Source organism: Phocoena sinus, chromosome 2 (genome assembly GCF_008692025.1).
Source record: "Phocoena sinus isolate mPhoSin1 chromosome 2, mPhoSin1.pri, whole genome shotgun sequence".
NCBI classification, from domain to species: Eukaryota; Metazoa; Chordata; class Mammalia; order Artiodactyla; family Phocoenidae; genus Phocoena; species Phocoena sinus.
Window position 1 is genome coordinate 95,463,547 of NC_045764.1, and position 20,956 is coordinate 95,484,502.

General features: G+C 45.8%; 1 protein-coding gene across 4 annotated transcripts in view; it reads left to right on the plus strand.

The window, feature by feature from the left end:
• Positions 1–20,956, plus strand: part of RASGRP1 (RAS guanyl releasing protein 1) — an 87,076-nt gene that overhangs the window by 23,723 nt on the left and 42,397 nt on the right. For 2 of the 4 annotated variants that reach the window (XM_032623960.1, XM_032623962.1), the window contains exon 3: positions 16,089–16,194. In XM_032623960.1, coding sequence (XP_032479851.1) covers positions 16,089–16,194 — 106 coding nt within the window. Of the gene's footprint in view, positions 1–14,374; positions 14,417–16,088; positions 16,195–18,748; positions 18,906–20,956 lie in introns of those variants that run through there. The other 2 variants (XM_032623961.1, XM_032623963.1) reach the window with 2 other exon arrangements.

The following is a 20,956-nucleotide window of genomic DNA, read 5'->3' on the forward strand; positions in this document are numbered from 1 at the left end:
GTGGGGAAAGTATTGAAGTGCTTCCTACTACACAGCCTGCTCTATACCTATTCAGACTGGCTACAGCATTCTCATTTTACCTGAATCGCTAGCACGGATCAGGGAGGGACACATGTGCCAGCTGGTGCACACGAGAGGCCAAAGATGAAATAATGATATTGACCCACTGTGCCCAAACTCTGAGCAAGCAGATGAAGCATGAAGCCAAGGCCTTGCCAATGTTCAGCCCCATCCTTGCTGACTTCTTGTACATTTTGGGGTCTGAATTTTTTTGCAAGTGGATGATCCAGCATCCCTGTGACAGATCGGGGAAACCCTAGAGTCATTGCTCTCTTGTAATCATAGATGGCCATCTGTACGGCTCCTTGGCCTTTAAAGCAGTCGGGAAGGATGTTGACAGGGAAGGAAACTGAGAGTTAAGATACTAATGCTGACCAAGTGTGGGAGGAAAAATAATCAATTCAAGTAACTGAGCTTCCTGAATAACAGCAAACCTAGTCATGTTAGGCAAAAACCAACCTTTGTTTCATGCTCTGATATGATCTCACTGTAGCAGTAAGTGTACACACATGCCCACATACACACACACACTCACACACTCTGTAACCTTCCCTTAGTAGCTATGCAGTTAGGGAAAAGATGCAAGTAGAAATTAAAATAAGGTACTAGGTTCTTTAGAAATGATCCACCTTGAAAAGAGCCTTTAGGGCTCGGGTTGTAAGGTATAACCAGTTTTAAAAGATTGCTAGGTGAGAGGGTGCTGCTTTCCCCTTTCTGTAGACAGACCATCTGCTTTTGCAGCATTTTAAAGTAAAGATCTGAGTAAGGGCAACTCCCCAGTTTGGTATATGAGGTCCCCAACACTGTGACCCTTATCCGCATTTTCATACTTCCTGTCTGCAAATGCTTTCTAATTAAACCAAACTGGACTTCACATCCTTTCCTGAATATACTTTTTTTTTTTTTTTTTTTATGGTACGCGGGCCTCTCACTGTTGTGGCCTCTCCCGTTGCGGAGCACAGGCTCCGTCCTGATGCACAGGCTCGGCGGCCATGGCTCACGGGCCCAGCCGCTCCGTGGCATGTGGGATCTTCCCGGACCGGGGCACGAACCCGTGTCCCCTGCATCGGCAGGCGGACTCTCAACCGCTGCGCCACCGGGGAAGCCCCTGAATATACTTTTAACTCTGATCTCCAAGAGTAGAAACCATTTCTTCCCTCACCCAGAGTGTCTTTACCTCCATCTTAGTCTGTCAGTATTTGAGCCCTCCTTCAAGACCCACCTCATGCCACCTCTTCATAAAGGTTGAGCCATTTCTTCTAGTCAAATCTAGCCTTCCCCTTTCCCCACACTGCCTTAGTGTTTTGTTTGTACCTCCCTCCAGGCCCTTCTGTGTTCTGTACCATATTATAGCTGGCAGCTTTTGGACAGTTGCTGGGACAGGACCCTGGTTATCTCTGCATTCCCCACACTACGGGGCACAGCTCTCTTAGAATAAAGACCCTGGACTTGTTATGAGAACATCCAAGCCTGGAACACCATCCCTGCCACTGGTGGTGGTATTAACCATGGGCCAGTTGTTCATCCAGGGTGATATTCAAAATACTTAGTAACTGGCACGGCACAGGCCCCATCAGTCCACACAGATGCCACTTGGACAGACTGAACATCAGCCCTGTTTTTGTGCCTTTTTCATCTGCAAAGTGACTGTGTCCCTACCCACCTCACAAGGTGGATGTGATGGTCAAATGAGACCAAGCACGTGGAAGTACTGTGTAAGGTGAAAAGTGCTGTGCTCAGGCGTGTCCAGCTGTTTAGTGTTATTTTCAGTGTCACGTGGGGTTGGTGGCCCTGCCCTCGGCATCCCCTCCTACTCTGCTCTGCTCAGAGCAGGCTCCAGAGCTGACCAAGGACTTGCTGATCAGTTGAGGACATAAGTCGAAGAAATCTTGGCATCAACCTATTAGATCCCACAGAAACTCAGGATATCAGCTTCTTCAGGCATCTCCCTTTACCCTTTCAGTCCTGAAAATGTCAGTTTTTCAGTGGATATATTTTGGCAGTTCTTACCTAGATCGCAAGCCCAGGAAGCTTTTTGAACTGTAGTCTAAGCTTTTCTCACTTGAGGAGAATCGTTCTGTTGTACAATGACGTTAAATTTCAGGACCCTTAAAGATACCTGGGAATCTCTGATAGTCACCGTGTCAAGGGGATGCTCTGTCTAGATCTGTAAATGGAATTAAATGCCAGTGGCATTAACACAGATTGAAAGAAGAGCCTGAACATTAGGTCCTGCTTTATGTCCTTACAGTTTCTTGATTCGTCTTTTTACCCTTTCTTCTTAAAAACTGTGATTATTCCTTTACCATCATCTCCTTGCATCCCCTCACATCTCAGGCATAAAAATCCTTTCTACATACATCTTTCTTCCAAAGACATTTAACTCTTTCAATAAGTGCACAGCTACTGTTTTGTGTTTATCACTGGCTACTAGTCAGTATCTGTTCTTATACAGAGCAGTCTCCCCTTATCTGAGGCTTTGCTTTCTGAAGTTTGTTACCCATGGTCAACTGCAGTCTGAAAATATTAAATGGAAAATTCCAGAAGTAAATAATTCATAGGTTTCATTTTCTTATTTTTTATGGGATATTTTTAAATCTGTGTTTTTTTATTTTTATTTTTTTATTGAAGTAGAGTTGATTTACAATATCATGTTAGTTTCAGGTGTACAACAAAGTGATTCAGGTATATACATATGTATGTATGTATGTGTGTGTGTATATATATATATGTGTATATATATATGTGTGTGTGTGTATATATATATATATATATATATATATATATATACTTTCTCAGATTCTTTTCCCTTATAGGTTATTACAAAATATTCAGTACAGTTCCCTGTGCTATACAGTAAATCCTCATTGTTTATTTTATATATAGTGGTGTGTATCTGTTAATCCCAAATTCCTAATTTATCCCTCCTCCCCTTTCCCCTTTGGTAACCATAAGTTTGTTTTCTATGTCTGTGAGACTGTTTCTGTTTTGTAAATAAGTTCATTTGTACTAATTTTTAGATTCCACGTGTAAGTGATATCATAGGATATTTGTCTTTGTCTGACTTACTTCACTTAGTACGATAATCTCCAGGTCCATCCATGTTGCTGCAAATGGCATTATTTCATTCTTTTTATGGCCAAGTAATATTCCATTTGTGTGTGTGTACACACACACACACCCACACACCCCCCACATCTTCTTTATCCATTCATCTGTCAGTGGACATCTAGGTTGCTTCCATGTCTTGGCTGTTGTAAATGGTGCTGCTATGAACGGTGAGGTGCATGTACCTTTTCGAATTCGAGTTTTCTCTAGACATATGTAGTGGGATTGCAGGATCATATGGTAACTCTATTTTTAGTTTTTTAATTGCATGGCATTCCGAGTACGATGATGAAATCTCACACCGTCCTGCTTCATCCTGCCCAGGACATGAATCATCCCTTTGTCCAGCAGATCCACACTGTAGACTCTACCCACTCGTTGGTATAGGAAAAAACATACATGGTGTATATAGTATAGGGTTTGGTACTATCTTTGGTCGCAGGCATCCACTGGGGGTGTTGGAATGTACCCCAGAGACTACAGCCCTGGACTCAGAATGAGAAAATAACCAGCACAATAATTTGTAGTCCCTTCCTGCCACTTCCTAGCTGTGGGACTACAAATGAGTGGTAAGGATGAGTAATTTTACCTCCCTTGTGTCTGTTTCATCATGTGTGAAACAGCAACGTCTACCCTGCAGAGCTGTGGCGAAAATTAGAACGCCTATAGCAGGGCTCTTTTGTGCCCGTCTCAAAAGGAGATGGTTCTTATTATGATTACAAGACACTGTTCAGCAATAACCCTCAGGAAACTTTGAAAAAAATAAAAGTTTATTGCTTACAAGACGTGGAAATTACACAGCATACCTAGGGCCGCACAGCAAGGTTGGGGTGGGGGGAGGGAGAGAGGAGAGAAAGAAAGAAAGAGAAAGGGCACATGCAGGCCAGGGGTTCTGAGTATATCGGGGTCGAGGGTGGGTCTAATGTTTGATGGGCTCAGTCTTTATTGGTGAATTTAAAACATAAGGGCAGGAGTTTATAAATTATGAGGAGAGGAAAAAACAAGTAGCCCAATGGTCAGTTATTGAAATCAACCACAAAGTCTAAAACCAAGGAGCCTCAGTGCGGGGAGGTGGCCTGGCCCTTTATCTAGTCTTGTGGCTGGCAGTGTGTTTATTTGAGAGATAGCCGTCTTTGAAGGATGCCTCTTTGAAATGGATTGCCTCAAAGCAAAGTCAGGCACTTTTGCTACAAAACAGAAAAAACAAATACAACTATCACCACAATAGCCTAGCCCACCCAAGCACCAGGGATTCTCAGTACCGTCCCAGGTAGGCTGGCACCAGAAACCCTCCAGAGCTGAGATGGAAAGGATGTGCCTTTAATCTTCTCAACCCAGAACGAGCAGCAGTGGGATACAGTGGAAAGGGCCAGGCTTGAGTTGAAAGACCTGGACTCAGGTCAGGCACTCACCACGCACGTGACTTTAAGGAGCTCACCTGACCTTACTCCGTTTCCTTGTCTGTAAAATAATAAAAATAATACCCATCCTGCAGATTTGGTGTGAGGTTCAAATGAGCTAACGTGCGAGGAGAGAAGGCCCTAATAAATGCATGTTGTTGGTACTTCAGCAGTGGCGCGAGGTTTCGTGTGCTACGTGACTACTGTCGGGCAGCCTAGATATTTGGGACCCACCAGTCAACCAGATATCACAGTGGTTTGGACTTAGTGCAGGACCTTGTTCTCCCCAAAAGATATCAAAGTGCTCTCCTTATCTTGACTGATATCCTGATTATCTCTGTGCTGGGAGGGATGGAGGCAAGATAGTATCAAGCTTTTATTCTGCAAACGAGCAAATTGAGGCTTGGAAATGACAGAGCTATCCCAGGGCTTGGTAGCCTGGGTTCAGATCCCAGGACTGCCATTTACGAGCTAAATTTCGGCACGTTGCCTTACCCCCTTTTTAACCTCGGTTTCTTCATCTATCATGACCGATACCACCCACCTCGTAGAGTTAATACATGTGAAGACCCTCTTGGAACAGGGCCTGGTACTGCGCTCCATGTATGTTTAACAGCAGGAGAGCAACAGAGACCGCCAGTGGGAGAGGGAGAGGGAGAGAAAGTCAGGCCGGACTTTGAATGTAGTTCTCTTGTTCCGGTCAGATGCTGTATCTCCTCCGGCAGAACACCAGATAGTGCTCCCGGCCTTCCCATCTTCCGATTGGTATCCACTTTGTGAGTTTCAGTTGCATTTTGGCTATTTCTGTAAGATGGTGACCCAACACCAGTTCATGACTTGAGCTGTTTTGAAACCCCTTCTTATTTGCTCTTGGCTCCTGAGTAGAGGGCAGTTTTTTCTTTCCTTCAGTGAATAAGAGATTCCTCACCCACCTGTGAAGTTCTGTCTTTCAGAGTCATTCCTGGGTCCTCATGCAGATTCCTCTCTAGCACCTCAGTAAACCCTAAGAAATCCTTCTGTCTTGAGGGCCCGAGGGGCGGGTTGCACTTAGAACGTAGAACTGGAAAGAAGTTTGGAAGGCCCCTACTTACTCTGCCGTGGATTGGAACCATGCTTGCAGGAAACCACATCTGGTCTCACGGGCACGGACAGTGTGACAGACCAGCGTGGACAGCCCCTCTTTGGGTTGTGGTTAAAATGAAGTATTTCATGAAAAATCGTTGTTCCACTCTGGAATAACGAAAGCCTAGCAGGAGCAAAATAGTGTCCCAGATCCAGCAAGAGAAATCAGACCAGGTCGCCACCGTGACAGTGCTTCCCAGTTTACTAAGCGTTTCTCTGTCTTTAATCGAAGGTAATCTAATCCTAACCACAACCGAAGAAGGGGCGAGGAGGCTTTCAGAATAACTTCTGTCTGATTACAGAAGATTTTACTCAGTCCTTTGACCATACACGATGGTGTGATGATGTTTTTTGTCCAGGCCTGTTCGTTGCAGAGAATTATGAGTCGTGAAAGCACAGTTTGTGGTGAGACAGTGTTGGGGGCAGTGCCATTTTATGGCAACGTACACCAATTGCTTCAGCCCTGTCGTGCACCGGAACGAGATTAACTAGGCGTCTAGGTCTGTTAGGATCAAATCAATATTGAGAAAAGCTTTCTGAAGAAGGCTGAGTTCGTGGCTAACCAGTAAGTCTCAGACAGGCCTTGTGTTATTTCACTGGGTCAGTGTTTGGAAAGTTCCCTTCTTAATACCTATCCAGCCTGTCAACAAATATGCTAAAAAAGGCCCAGGATTTAACAGACAAGATTGAAGCGATAGGAACGCGCTCCAGCAAGCAAGGAGAGAGCAGAGGGAGGGCTGCCCCAGATTCCCTTCCCTGTTGTGTTGTGTCTTTGTCTTGCGTCCGCTGGCCTCCCTCCAGCCACCTGTGGGCAGCTCTCTGTGTCCTCGGGAAGCTGAGCCTCGGCCCTGCTGCCTGTCCGACCCCCGCCGGGCACATTCTTGTGGTGCTGTGCGGGGGACGGTCACTGTGTGAGCCAAGTAGGCTGCGTTGACAGCAGCTCACCAAGGACTCAAATCACAGCTTCTCTACCCAGCTGGACAATTCGATTGTTCCCAGGGACGTAGATGGGCCTCGAAGAAGCGGCCGCCTGCCCAGGGTGTTCAGTGGGTGCCGCCTTCCAACAACGGCTCTTAGAATTTGAGGTCATGACTTCGTCCCAGAGTCCATCACCGGGTCGCAGACTCCATCACCGGGTCGCAGACTCCATCACCGTGTCGCAGACCCCATCACCGGGCCTACCCCATACCCATCACGCCTCCTCCCTCCCCTTGTCTTTTAGTGCCGGCCCAGCCCCCTGACCTCCACACTCGGCACTGTGTCCAATTTGCAGAACTGAAGAGGACAGCTTCCCTCACGACTTCTCAGACCCCTGATTCTTGAGACGTGACAGGTCCGGATGGAGGCTGCAGTCCCCAAGGACGGCCACGGCCTCGCTCAGCAGAGGCAATAGAGCTGAAAGCTCTTTTTCACTTTAGGCGATTCGTACGCATGATTAGACATTTATAGATTGCAGTCGCTCATCCAAAAAATCTAGGTCATCCTTTACATAGAGCTTCACGCTTCGGAAGCAAAGCCGTGCGCGGGGAGGACCGTCCCCATTGCCGTCGTTTGGCTGAGGGAGTGGAGCTTCTGTTGCAGGAAGAGGGAGAGGTGGGCCACTCAGGGGCTGTGAGCTCTCAGGGCACTGGTGTTTTCACCCACGTGGCCACAGGCTCTCTGGGGTCTAGTCATCCTAGCTAAATGGTGCCAGTAACAGCCTTTGTGTTGATGTCATGAGAAGTGGTGGGTTTAAGGGTTCTGGTCTCCAGGAAGATTTTTAGTCTATACCGTGACTGCAGTGAGAAGGGCAGGGTTGGTATGTGGCTGTAGAGCTTTTGGGGGAGAAAAAGAGATATGGGTGTAAGAGGTTTAGCCTTGTAGCATGCACAGCTGGAAGTCAGAGCTCTTCCCAGTATACCTAGGCCTTACCCCGCTCACCTCCCAGCAATCCCCCGAGGAGAGGTAGATGCCAAGGAAGGAGCCCTGGGCTGGGGGCCAGAGGGCCAATCCTGTCCAGGACCTTCCACTCACCAGCCCTAGACCATGGCCAACGCACAACACCTCGGTGTCCTCCTCTTTAAAGCTGTGCCCACGGTGCCAGCTGCTCACAGAGCGGTGCGACTCAGGTGCTCAGCCCAGGTGGTTCTGTCCCTTGAGCCTCAATGCTGTGAAAACAAAGTCTTGCCCTCAGGCGTTGCCATCCAGGGAGAGCAGTGGCTCTCCCACTGCTGGGGGCTTCAAGGACAGCTGTGTGTGCACGCGCACGCTTTGTCTGGGTCTGATATACCAGGTTATCCCAGAGGGGACCAGAGCGGGGCTTAGACTTACGAGGGCTGGGAGCTTCCCTACTCCCGAATTCTCACCCTACGTTAAAATGTTCTTCCTTGGGTTAGAGCACCAAGTACTCCAAGAAGTCGCTGTTGCTATGCAGACATCTGAGAGGATCCACCCATGCGTCCTCCCCTCCTCCCCGAGGAACGTGCTCATCAGGGTTAACTGGTCAGCAGTCACCAGGCAAGGCCCAGAGGGCATGAGATCAGGAGTGAGGTGAGGAGGAAAGTGGGTTTGGGAGCACCTGGGAACGAGGTGCCAGGTAGGATGGAAGCTGAGCAGGCACCGCCCTTCCGACCCCGGGTCCGTGGATGAGAGCGGCAGCCCGTGGTGCTGAGAGCTGACTGCAAGCATCTCCTCCCAGCTCCACCGTCTGACTTCATATTGGTGGCTTGGAATCGGCCACAGTGGGGGTATTAATACCACAGAAATCTGCATGCACCACAAATCAGGGTCCCCCTCACCCCCCAGGAGAGCTGTTGTTTAAACTCTTACCAGTGCTCCCCCAGTGGCAGCCACGCGGGTTCTCACGCTTGCCCTGTGAAGCGAAGACTCCGTCCTTAGCAAACCACTTGCTTTCTCCTGGTTGGAAAAAAGATTAAGGTGCTGCCGATACATGTTGTAAGCTGCTCAGGTAGTAAAAGCTCTGAGGGTTCAAAGTATGTGTGCGTCACCACATTCTTTCTTCGCATGCACTTCCTACCCCAGCTGCAGCTGTTGGCCCTAAAAATCCAGACCAACAAACAAACAACAAACCAGTAAACTTATTTCCAGCTTGTCAATTTTTCTGCACTCTCCAAACAGGATCTAATGAGTGTAACAGTCTTGCTGTCAAGTAGAGTTTATTTCTTTGGAACATTTACCGTGTCATAATGCGTTCAGAACTCTGTGTGTATCTGTCAGGTTCTGCCTAGATCCAGTCTCTCCTGTTACTGGAGATACTGACCCGCATTGGCAGCTGCAGCCCTGCTCTAGGCTCTGGATCCAAACCTGCCCCATGGCTTTCTGATACTAGCTTTCCCGTTACCATTTTCTGGCCCCCGTTTTCAACACACCTGTTCTTTTGTGTGATTCCCTCCCAATGCTGATAGCTTGCTTACCCTCAATATACCAATTTCTGATATTCTGTCTTCGGTACATACAAAATCCCTTCGCACATCAAGGGATTTCCATGGAAACCGAAACATAGGGGAAGAAGGGACTTTGTACTGGAGTTTCTCTGGTGTTGGACAGGTTTTATGTCCATTTCGCAGCGAGTCATTGCTGCCTCATCCCCCAGACAAGCCTTCACTGTAGGAAAGTTGCCCCCACCCCTTGTCAGCAAGAAGCAGTGCCTCGAATGCAGCCGTTTGCAAGTTTGTTCTCACAGGAGTCACATCATCAGGGAGCAGGGCATCACTCTAGGAGGCAAGCAGCTTATTTAAGATTAAACCACAGAAAGGAAGAAAAGAGGCTATGGGCAGGTTGAGAGACAGAGGGCTGGACCAGATGGCCTCTTGAATCCGGAAGCTTTGGGTCACCTCACTGCAGATGGCAAGAGATGCTTCCTGAATCACCACGACTGGATAGGATCTCTCCTTCCCCTGAACTTCGCCACCATTCAGCATGATCTCCACGGGTTTCACTTCTAACATTGACTGCCTGATATCATGAAGTATGTTGGGTGTGTGTCTTATTCTCCAACTAGACAAGAGTTTTCTTATAGCTCTTCATATCTCCTTTCGTGCCTAGGACAGTGCCTTGCACAGAGTCGATTAATTATAAAATGTCTTTAATTGAAGTAGAATGAAAGTTGCTCTACAGAGTAGTTAGAGAGCCATGTCCTCTCGTTGGAAGGGTGTAAGTAGAGCCTAGTCAGCCAGTTACCTGTGATGCCTCTAGGAGGAAGTAATGCAACAGCTAGAAGGTTGAGGTGGAAGACAGCTGAAGTCTTTTCCACCGTGAGACTCTGTGATTCCATGAAGCATAGCTAACGCCAGCACTGAGTCTGATGATGGAAAACCAGTTGCTGGCTCACAGAGAAATGACTCTCCACATGGCTTTTCTGTTTGCTCTGTAGAGCAAATGGTCCACAGGTCGGGTGGATCTTTGACTAGCGTACTTCCCTAGCAGCACACATTGCTCCCCAGGTTGAGTGATGGAGTATGTAAGATGGGCAATTTATGTCCCACTGAGGTTTCAACCCTTTAAAGAAGTCTCCCCCTGAAGTAGAAGGAGAAGCAGATGGTAATGAGAAAATATGCACATTTTATTATGCATTGCACATTTTACTTATTAGAATTTTTGGTATGACACCCTGCATTTTTCAGAAGCCTAAAGCTGCAAACAAAATTAAATTATTCACTGAAATGTTTAAATCAGCTTACAGCAATTATATCAAATTATCAAAATAAAATCCAGCAGTCTAGAAGGTAGACTCCCCTTGACCAGCCACTTTGAAATCTGACTTTCAAAGGGTGGCTCTTCCCCTCAAGAAGAGAAGTGCTGCTCCGTGAGATGAGGGCGAGAGGGGAGTGCATCCTTGATGAGGTTGTAGGGAGGTCGATGGTCGAGTTGGGGAGAGATGGTGGCGGGAATGAGGGCAAGCGAACATGCCAAGAAGTTCTGTGGAAGCAGGGGCACCTACAAGGGGGTTGTGAAACAAGGTGCCGAGAGGTGCCCTCCTGGCCTTACCGTATGCCAGCCTGCCCTCCCACAGAGCATGTGGGGATTAACACGCTGTAGTGGGGGACCATCACAGGACTCTGTGGAAGAGGGGGTGTGAGGCAAAAGTGGAGAATGACTGTGACCGTGAATCTTAGGCACAGCACCCTTCTTATTTTAAAGCCAACTTGAATGATCACTATCAATCCGCCAAGGCACCTGAGAGTTTTTCAGAAATCATCAGATGCGAAAAGCTATCCTTTCAAATGTGCAGGAATTGGTTCCCATCCAATATTCCAGTGGCGTCTCTTAGACTTGTAGCCCTAGGGACTGGAAGAGATCTTAAAGCTCATCTACTCTAGCCCCCTTCCCCCATTTAATACTTGAATTCCCTCTCCTGACAAATGGCCATGCAGTGTCTTGGAGAGAGCTGGGGATCTGGAATCAAACAGCCCAGGAGCCAGATCCTGAGCTCCTCCACCCATTGTCTCTTTGGCCTGGAACAAACGACCTAATCTCTCTGTGCTTTCATTTCCTCAGCTGTACACTGTGAGCAGTATCAACACTGCAGAGGTGGTGTGAGAATTAGAAATAACCTCAAAGTGCTGAGCATAGCCCCCGGTATTGAGTAGGACTTCAGTAAATCATAGGTTCAATGCCAATTACAGTAATTGAAGAAAGTGTCCCTCCCCAGCCTCCTCTTGAATACACAGGTCTGTGATGCAAATGCTTCCACTGTTGGGCAGGCTTAATGGTTAGAATTTTCTGCCACGTGTTGTGCCCAGTTCTCTTTCCCATAACTTTTTCTATTCATCCTCTCTGGTTCTGCCACTTGTGGCCCCACAGAACAAGTCTAAACATTCTCCCACGGTTAACGTTACAAATATTTGAAGATAATTTTAATATCTCTACTGAGTCTTCTCCATGGTAAACCTATTTGGGTCGTTGAATCTTTCTGTATGTGACTTGGTTTTCATCTCACCCAGGATACGGCTAAGCCCCTTTCCCTAATATATGAGCACCCACGGAAGGATGCTAGCCAGCCACATAGAACAATTGAGATAGCAAGTCTTAGATTTTATTCATACCGAATAAGTCTGCGACTGTGTCCATAACTCCAGGAACATTCTAATGCATACCTTACAAATATATTTCAGTTTCTCCTGCTTTGTACCATAACGTACGGGAATAGAAGCACTACTATATAATTCTGTGAGGAAAGGTGCCCTATAAAAACTATATTGTCAGATGCTGACTTGAAAACTTACATCCGTATAATTGTGGTAGATTTGATTGTGTTATTACCTCCTCGCCCAATTTTACCTTCTCTGTGTCAGTGATCTTTTCCATATGACTTTGAGGTTCCTGCCCTTTGACTTGAGATTCAGCAGTGACTTTCTTCGGCCAACAGAATAAAGCAGAAGTGACAGCATGCCAGTTCTAAGCCTAGGCCTAAGAGGCCTTGGATATTTCCAGTTGTCCTACAGCACCCTGCCATCACCATGAGAAGAGCATACCCTGGCTAGCCCACTGGTCCAGGGAAGTTGGGGGGGGGGGGCATATAGGATAGGAGCCCTAGCAAAGCCCAGCCTATATCAGCCAACCCCTAGCCAACTTACAGACTCTTGAGGAAAAAAAAAAAAGATTACTGTTTTCAGGCACTGAATTTTGGGGTGTTTTGTTATGCAGAATTTTTGTGGCAGGAGATAAATATTACAGAAATTATGTGGGCCAGAAAAACAGATAGCAGTACTTACCCCACCTCACCAGAGTGTAAGCTTAGAATAAGTAATGAACGATTTATAAAACTATAACAGGCTAGATGAATACTTCTTAAAAATGATTTATCAAATTGTAACTTTGTTTCTTTTATAAACTGTGGCCAAGAAGAAAATGTGTATATATTATATATCATTAATGAAATAGCTAATGAAAAAAGCAAACTCCATATCCAAAGATACATGAAAAGTTAAGGGGTCTCCTATTTGGTGTAGTTCACTCATTTACTCAAGAAGTGTTTAATGAGTAACTGTCATGTATCAGCACTGTTGTAGACCCTAGAGATATGGTTGTGGAAAAAACAGACAAGGTCAGGTCTCATGAAGCTTATATTCTAGCAGAGACTCAGAAAATAAAAATCAAATAAAAAAAGAGAACTTCAGATCACTGGTAAGTATTGTGAAGAAACTCAGGCAGGACCATGGCTACCTTAAGTAGTTTAAGGAAGACCTTTCTGAGGATGTGACCTTGAAACTGAGACATAAATGACATGAATGGGCCAAGGGAAGAAAGGCCACACTGACGGAAATAACAAATGCAAAGTAGGAATAAGCTTGGAGCGTTCGAGGTATAAACAGTGGTATAGAGAGGAGTAATATGGTATGAAATGAAGCGGGAGGCTAACAGGGGCCAGAACATGTAGAGCTCTGTTGGCTGTAGCAAGGAGTCCATGTGTTATTACAAGTATAATGGAACCCATTGAAGCGTATTAAGCACATGACCTGATTTATGGGTTTTAGGAGCTCACTCCTGGCTGCTGTGTGAAGAGCAGTTTGTGGGTAAGTGGATAAGAGTGAAAACAGGGGGGTCAATTAGGTCATCGTGGTAATGGCTACACAGCATGATGGCAAGGATGGGGAAACATGGAGAGGTTTGAGGCATATTTTGAAAGTAGAATCAAGACTTGCTAATGTATTGGATGCGAGGAAAAATGAGAAATGAAGGATGACCACTAGGTTTTTTGTTTGGGTAACTGAGAGGATGGCTGGTGGTACCATTTCCTGAGATGAGGAAAAATGGAGGAGAAGTGAATTAGGGGACGGAGAGGTCATGAATTTTGTTTGTATGAGTTAAGTCAGAAATTACACATCTATGTGGATTCGCCAAGTAGGATGTGGGATGTAAGAATTCGGTACTCAGGGCTGAAGATGTCTGTTGGGCAGTCATGAGCATATCAATGGTATTTTCGCCAAACGACTAGATGAATTCCCCTACCTAGAAGAAAGAAGTTAAATTTTTTTAATTTAAAACTTAAAAAGTTTTAGACTCTAAAAATTGTTAGAAAAAAAAAGAAGTGGGAGGACTAAGCCACAGAGCACAGCAACATTTAAAAGCTCAGCAAACGAAGAGGAGACAGAACAAGAGCTGGAGAGGGAAGCTGAGAGAGTGTGATGTTGTGGAAGCCAAGCGAAGAAAATGCTCCAGGAAGGAGGAGAGAGTTGTCAGCTTGGGTTGGGTTGGGTTGAATGCAACTCAAGTCATAAAGTAAGATGAGGACAGAGGCATGAACCCTTGGATTTGGCAATGTGGACCTTGAAAATAAAAGATTGGAGACCTTGAAAATAAAAGATTTTGTGGAATAAGAGAGGTAGGAGAGGGCTTCCCTGGTGGCACAGTGGTTGAGAGTCCTCCTGCCGACGCAGGGGACACGGGTTCGTGCCCTGGTCCGGGAAGATTCCACATGCCACGGAGCGGCTGGGCCCGTGAGCCATGGCCTCTGAGCCTGCGTGTCTGGAGCCTGTGCTCCGCAACGGGAGAGGCCACAACAGTGAGAGGCCTGCGTACCGCAAAAAGACAACAAAAGAAAGAGAGGTAGGAGTCAAAAATGGTATGGATGAAAGGGAATGGGAGATGAGAAATTGATGACTGAGGTTTTGCTGAAAAGGGGAACAGAATGGAGAGGTGCCTAGAGTTTCAGGTTTTGTTTTATTTCATTTCGTTTTAAATAGGAGATTCTGGGGTGTGCTTCAATGCCAGTGGAAGTAAACCAGGTGAGAGAAAGAGGAAAGTTGATACTGGAGGAGAGAACGTGGACAAAGAGAGTGTCAGTGTCCTTGAGAAAAAGCAGACCCAGAGCTCAGTGGAAGCATTGACCTGTGAAGTGCCTTCCATGGTAATAGAGGAAGGCAGGCAGTAAGAGTAATAGAATGCGGGTAAATTGGTGGATTTGGCGGTGGGAAGGTGAGCGATCTTGTCGCGTTTGCTTATATTTTCTCAATGAGCTATGACTTTAACTCATCATTTGCGAGTGAGCCAGAACTTCTGAATCCTGAGCCCAAATGCACTGTGTCCTTCATTTACCATTTGGTCTACTTGGAAAGAATGAAAATGATAACCCCTCTTGTGTAATGTGCTTTAAAGAGCTAGCAAATGATCAAAGAATCCATGTATATTCTTTCATTAGATATTCTCCCCTGAATCATTCAAGTTCCCAGCAGGGAACAGAATTCACATGGTTTGTTTAAGTGAAGACACTTTAATGATGGGGGCCTACTTACAGAGATGAGAGTGGAATTAAGAGATGCTGCACCCAGAGACTATCAACAGCCAGAAGTCGTTACCACCCTCAGGAGCAAAGGGTCAAAAGGGAGATTAGTCTATAGTATTAGATCCCAGTGAGAGCTAGAGCCCTCAAAGAGGGACCAAGCAGCGTGATCACTCATTGAAGAGACCTGTAGCTACAGGCAAGTAGTGCCAAGCAGAGAGGGAAGGAGAAAGAAATACCTACTTCTCTCTCCTCCCATCTCTTGCCGATGCATCCCAATGGCTGAACCCAACTGGAAGCTGGCTAGCAAGGAGCCTGGTGATGCAGTCCATGGTGAAGGACAGAGACTGGATCTGCAGTGAATAACCAGCACAGCCCCTAACACTTCATGCCGTAAATGTTAAAAGATTTTGAAAACCACTCCAGGGGGAATCTTTGCACCCAATGCCATTGTATGGAATGCATCTTGTTATGTGGTACCAGCAGGATTTGCAAAACCCAAGTAAGGAGCTAACCATGATCTTTGATACAAATCATCATGGGTACTTGTAACCCACCCATAATCTCCAAAAGTCATGTTTGCCCATAGTCTTCCTCCTTCATTCCCATCCAGAGCGCACTGCCCGTAAAACTAGGGAAGCTTACATTTCAGGGCCCCTCGTTTGCATGAGCCCACTTCCAAGGCCATGGGGCAGCCCTAGAAATGTATTCATATGGTCATATGTTTTTGTAAAACTTGCAAGAATAAGGTATTTTAACTGTAATCTGGTAAAACTATAACTTTTTTCCCTCTGACCCCAGAAAGGACTTCCTCCTTCACCCGTTATATGCCTTTTAGGCATCACAAAGCCTGGATCTGCTTCTGCTTTCAACAGAGACTCGCATGTACCGGTGCAAATGTGATCCTTTCCCCACGATTCTACCACCTTTCTGGCAGCGTCGTTAAAGAGCCTCAAAATGGACACTTGGGGTTGGGGAGGATGCAGCTGGAGGATAAAGAAAAGCAAAGAACGGAGGGATGGATGTGTGGTGTCAGAGTCAGTGGGGGCAGGGCGCTGGGCCTGCAGAGCCCGCCCTCTGGGCCTTCCACCGGGAGTGATGGGGGGCTGGCAGGTGTCCCACCAGGTAACTAATTCCTCTCTGGGGCCTCGCTCAGAAGCTGCTCTTTATGTTTTCAGATGCAGACGGAAACCTGTGTCGAAGTAACCAACTGTTGCAAGTCATGCTGACCATGCACCGAATTCTCATTTCCTCTGCTGAACTGCTCCAAAAAGTTATCACTCTATATCCTTTAGCACAGTGCCTGGCGGTCCCCAAATGGGATTCGTTCAGCAGTGTCTTGAAATTTGAAGGATGCTTTCACTTTGGTTGGTTTGGCATAACCCTGAGTGGTTAATGGGTTCATACGTCCTTTCATGGAACGGTGTGCGTGTCTGTGTGCGTGTGTGTGTGTATGCATACGTATGTATGTGTATCTTCTGTTGGGCGAGGCAATGTTATTGATGCTGATTGCTCTGGGAAGAGGCCAAAGAAATCAACATGCAAACACAGTCTTCTTTGTTCTTGCTAGTGAAAAATAGTTTTCCTGTAGATTAATCAAAATTCATATTTATCCCATGCAAAATGACAAGGGTGCAAGCATGACTCAAGTGATAAACTGCATTGTGGCTTTCCTGTCCAATTCTTCAGCCTTCCTCAGGTTCTGAAGAGCGCTTTCTGATGCCGGAGCATCTGGAGAGTCTGCTGGTGCCTTTTTGCTAAGGCAGAGGCACTGGCTACGTGCCAAGCAAACCCTACCAGATTCTAACCTTCTTTTGGGGGTGTGAATGGAGTTGGGTGGAGAAAACGGCTGCCTTCTCCCTCTCCCTGATGACTGATGACACTGTGGGCTGTAGGTGGGCTGAGACTGTTTAGCACCTTGAAGCCCAGGTCCCTGGCACTGAGTCATGCTTTGTAGCTGTTCTAATCCTTTACCACTCTCCTCAGCCATCCCTTTTCATCTCATGGCACACAGAAAAAAACGTAAAAAGACTGAATCTCTTCTCTAAAGTGACTCATAAACCTTTACCTCTCATCTCAGAGGAGGTGTTTTCAGTGGCATTCCAAGGGTGCAACCTTGGGAGGGGTCCACGTGATGAGAGGTGCAGGTAATAATTGGATGTCTGGTCTGCAGAGAATTTGAAAACCGTAATAAAACAGACTCAGAGTTGGTCTACTTTTTATTAACTCCACGTACCAGCAATTCTAAACAATGTCAGTGATTAAATACTCCTCGCTGAAAAAATTTTGTTGCTCTAAGGGCTGAGCTGTACCTGGGGCACCTGTCTTGGTGCCCCGCCGGGTACCTGCCCCCACGGTGACAGCAGAGCTCTCTTCCTCCCCATCCTCCCTCCCACTCTCACAGAATCTTTCTCTATCAGTTATCTCCCCTCTCTCCTGTCCTTCTAAACCCTGCCTCTTCAGGGGCACCTGCCTCTCAGCCTAAAACACATTCAAGTCTCCCCAACCTAAAAATAAACTCTCAACCCTGACTCCCCTTCATTCCATTGATAGGGTTAGAAATGTGATGCACAGACTTCTTAAAATAGTCCGCACTCACTCTCTCCCATCGCTCAACTCCCACTCAGTCCTTAACCCGACTGTGGGCTCCACCCCTGTACTCAGACTTTCCTCTGATGTCACCAGTGACCTCCTAGCTGCCAAGCCTGGTGGCTTTTGTTTCCACCCTTGTTTACAGCGATGTCCGTGTAGAGGCCTTGTTGACACCCCCTGCCTCTCCAGACTCCCTCCAGGGCCCTGGGAACTGCACCTTCCCGGCTCTCCCTCCTCCTGGGCTGCCCTCCTCCACCTCTCCATCCAACCTCTTCTTTGCGTACCTCCTCGAGATGGGGATAACATCCTGGTTTCTTCTCACTGCACTTCCCCTGGGTGATTTCCCACCAGGATTTCCACCACCATTCCTCTGAGGTCTTTCAAGTCCATATTTCTCTAACCCAAACCATTTTTTTTTTAACGTTTGTACCACTTTATCCTGCAGACACTGCAATCTAATATGCTTAAAACTTAACTCATTAACTCACCACCTCAACTACTACTACTACGAGTTTTCCTTTGATACCTGTATTTTCAGTTTCAGTTCATGTTATTGCTGCCCATCCGATGGTCTTAAAGCGGCAACATCAAAGCACTCACAGTCCTCCCTGCCTTTCACCTACAGAGTCCGTCACCCAATCTCAGGGTTCCTGCATCAGAAGTGACTCTTTTCTCTCCATTCCCATGTCTCTGCCTTCGTTTGGGCCCTCACGGTCTCTCTCCCCAGCCTCTGTCCCATCCTGGGCTTCTCATCTTCACAGCCACCCTCTCCCTCGTTTATCCACCTCTGCAGTTACTTTCCTGAGAAGCGAATCAGGCAGGCCATGCTCCAGAGCCTCTGCAAATAGAGGGTAATGGCAGATTCTTGGTTGCCAGGAAATGGCCCTCCACAGGCTGGCCCAGTGTGCCCCTCCTGCTCTATCCTCAGCTCTCTCAGAAACCCTTTCCCCTCCACGGTGGACGTCTCAACATACCAGACTGGAGTGGCTCCTTTTACCTGTCAGTTAAAGAAGCTCGGATGGCTTCCTTTTGTTTCCTGTTTTTCCATTGTTAAAAGAGAGAGAGAGAAAAAATTTAACAACATGCTTTGAATAGTTCAGATGCCTGAGAGGTACAGCCAGAACTGCCCTGGTACTTCATGGCCACAGCACTGCCTATGAGGACGTGGAGCCTGAAGCTTGCAGCAAACAATGACGATTACCCCAGGTCAGCAGATGCCTGAGCCCCTGATTACTGGCCTGCGTGTGCTGCTGTTTGCTTCATCTCCTCACGTGAGAAAGCAGTGCCTGCCTTGCTCGAGGCTGCCTCCGCTGTGGCACCAGGGCTCTGCGACCTTGGGAGGCTCTGCCCTCCTGGATGGCACCTGGCAGTGTGCACTGGGGAACGGACGTGTGAAGAGAAGGGTAGGGAGCAAACAGAAGGAAGATAAACTCCACGATGAAAGGCACCATGTTGATTCTTATGTCCACCCAGTTGTCTTGAGAAAAGTGGGTTTTTTTTGTGTGTGTGTGCCTTCCTCATTAATGAGGAAGAAGTTAAATCTTTCAACAACTAGATCAAATAATAAAAATATAAACTCTAAGATGTATTTATCTAGAATGTGCCTTATGCTTGAATCTCTTTGCACCGAAGGGATGCATTTTCTTACCCATGTGGTATAAAGAAATGTAAAATGTCATTCTCACTCCTCCCTCTTATGTCCAAAGAAAGGCAAGCATTGGAGCCATTCACTTCATGAAATTTGCCAGTTGCCTGGGCTTATTTTTTGGATTACCTTTGTTCTTGGTGTGTGTGTGTGTGTGTGTGTGTGTGTGTGTGTGTGTGTGTGTGTGTGTGTGTGTTTTGTGTTTCTGTTTGATTTTGGTGCTCTCAGGGACAGATTTTATAACAGTAAATCTATCAAAATTTAGGTTTTTTAAGTTAAAGTCATTTTATGAAATGTACAAATTCCACAGCCATAGTTTTTCTTTAGGGGTTCAAGTTTAGCTTGCAAATCTTACTGTTCTTCCTATAAGTCTAGAATGTCCCACCGGGCACTTTTAAGGAACCTTGAAAAATGTTTGGTTAATTGGAATAATGGTTTTAAACTATAATTATGAATTTTATTTCTTCCAGTTTTATTGAGATATAACCGACATAAAATACTGTGTAAGTTTAAGGTGTGAAGCGTGATTCATGATAAGTTTAGTGAACATCTATCATCTCATAAAGATACAAAATTAAAGAAATTTAAATTTCTTCTCTTGTGATGAGAACTTAGAATTTTCCCTCTTAGCAACTTTCATGTATAACGTCGAGCAGTGTTCATTATATTTTTATCATGTTGTACATTACATCCCTTGTACTTATTCATCTTATAAGTTTGTATCTTTTGACTGCCTTCATACAATCCCCCTTTTTCCCATCCCCTGCCTCTGGTAACCACAGATCTGATCTATTTTTCTATGTTTGTTGTTTCTTTGTCCGTTTTTGAAGTATAATTGACCTACAACACTATGTTAGTTTCTGTTACGTAACAGTGATTTGATATGTCTATACATGTCAAACTGGTTACCACAATAAGTCTAGTTACGGATATGTCACCCTACAAAGATATTACATAGTTATTAACTGTATTCCCCATACGGTGCATTTCTTACCCATGTCTCATTTATTTTGCAAATGGAAGTTTGTACCTCTTAATCTTCCTCACTTATTTCTTTCTTCCCCCTACTTCCCTCCCCTCTGGCAAACACCTGTTTGTTCTCTGTACCTATAACTCTGTTTTGTTATGTTTGTGCATTTGTTTTTCCACATTCCACATATAAATCATACAGTATTTGTCTTTCTCTATCTGACTTATTTCACTTAGCATGTACCCTCTGAGTCTATCCATGTTGTCTCAAATGGCAAGATTTCATTCTTTTTTATGGCTGAGTAATATTCCAGTGTGTGTGTGTGTGTGTGTGTGTGTGTGTGTGTGTGTGTGTGTGTACGTACCATATCTTCTTTATACTTTCATCTCTTGATGGACACTTAGGTTGCTTCCATGTCTTAGCTATTGTGAATAATGCATTGAACACATGGCTGCATATACCTCTCCTAATTAATGTTTTTGTTTTCTTCAGATAAATACACAGGAGTGGAAATTCTGGACCATATGGTAGTTCTATTTTTAATTTTTTGAGGAACCTCCATACTGCTTTCCATAGTGGCTGCACCAATTTATGTTCCCAGCAACAGTGTGCAAGGATTCTGTTTCTCCACATCTTCACCAACATTTGTCATTTGTTGTCTTTTTGGTAACAGCCATTCTAACAAGTGTGAGATGACACCTCGTTGTGGTTTTGATTTGCATTTTCCTGATGATTAGTAATGTTGAGCATCTTCTCATGTGGCTTTTGGCCATTTGTCTTCCTTGGGGAAAATGTATATGCAGATCCTCTGCCAGTTTTTTAATCAGGTTGGTTTTTTG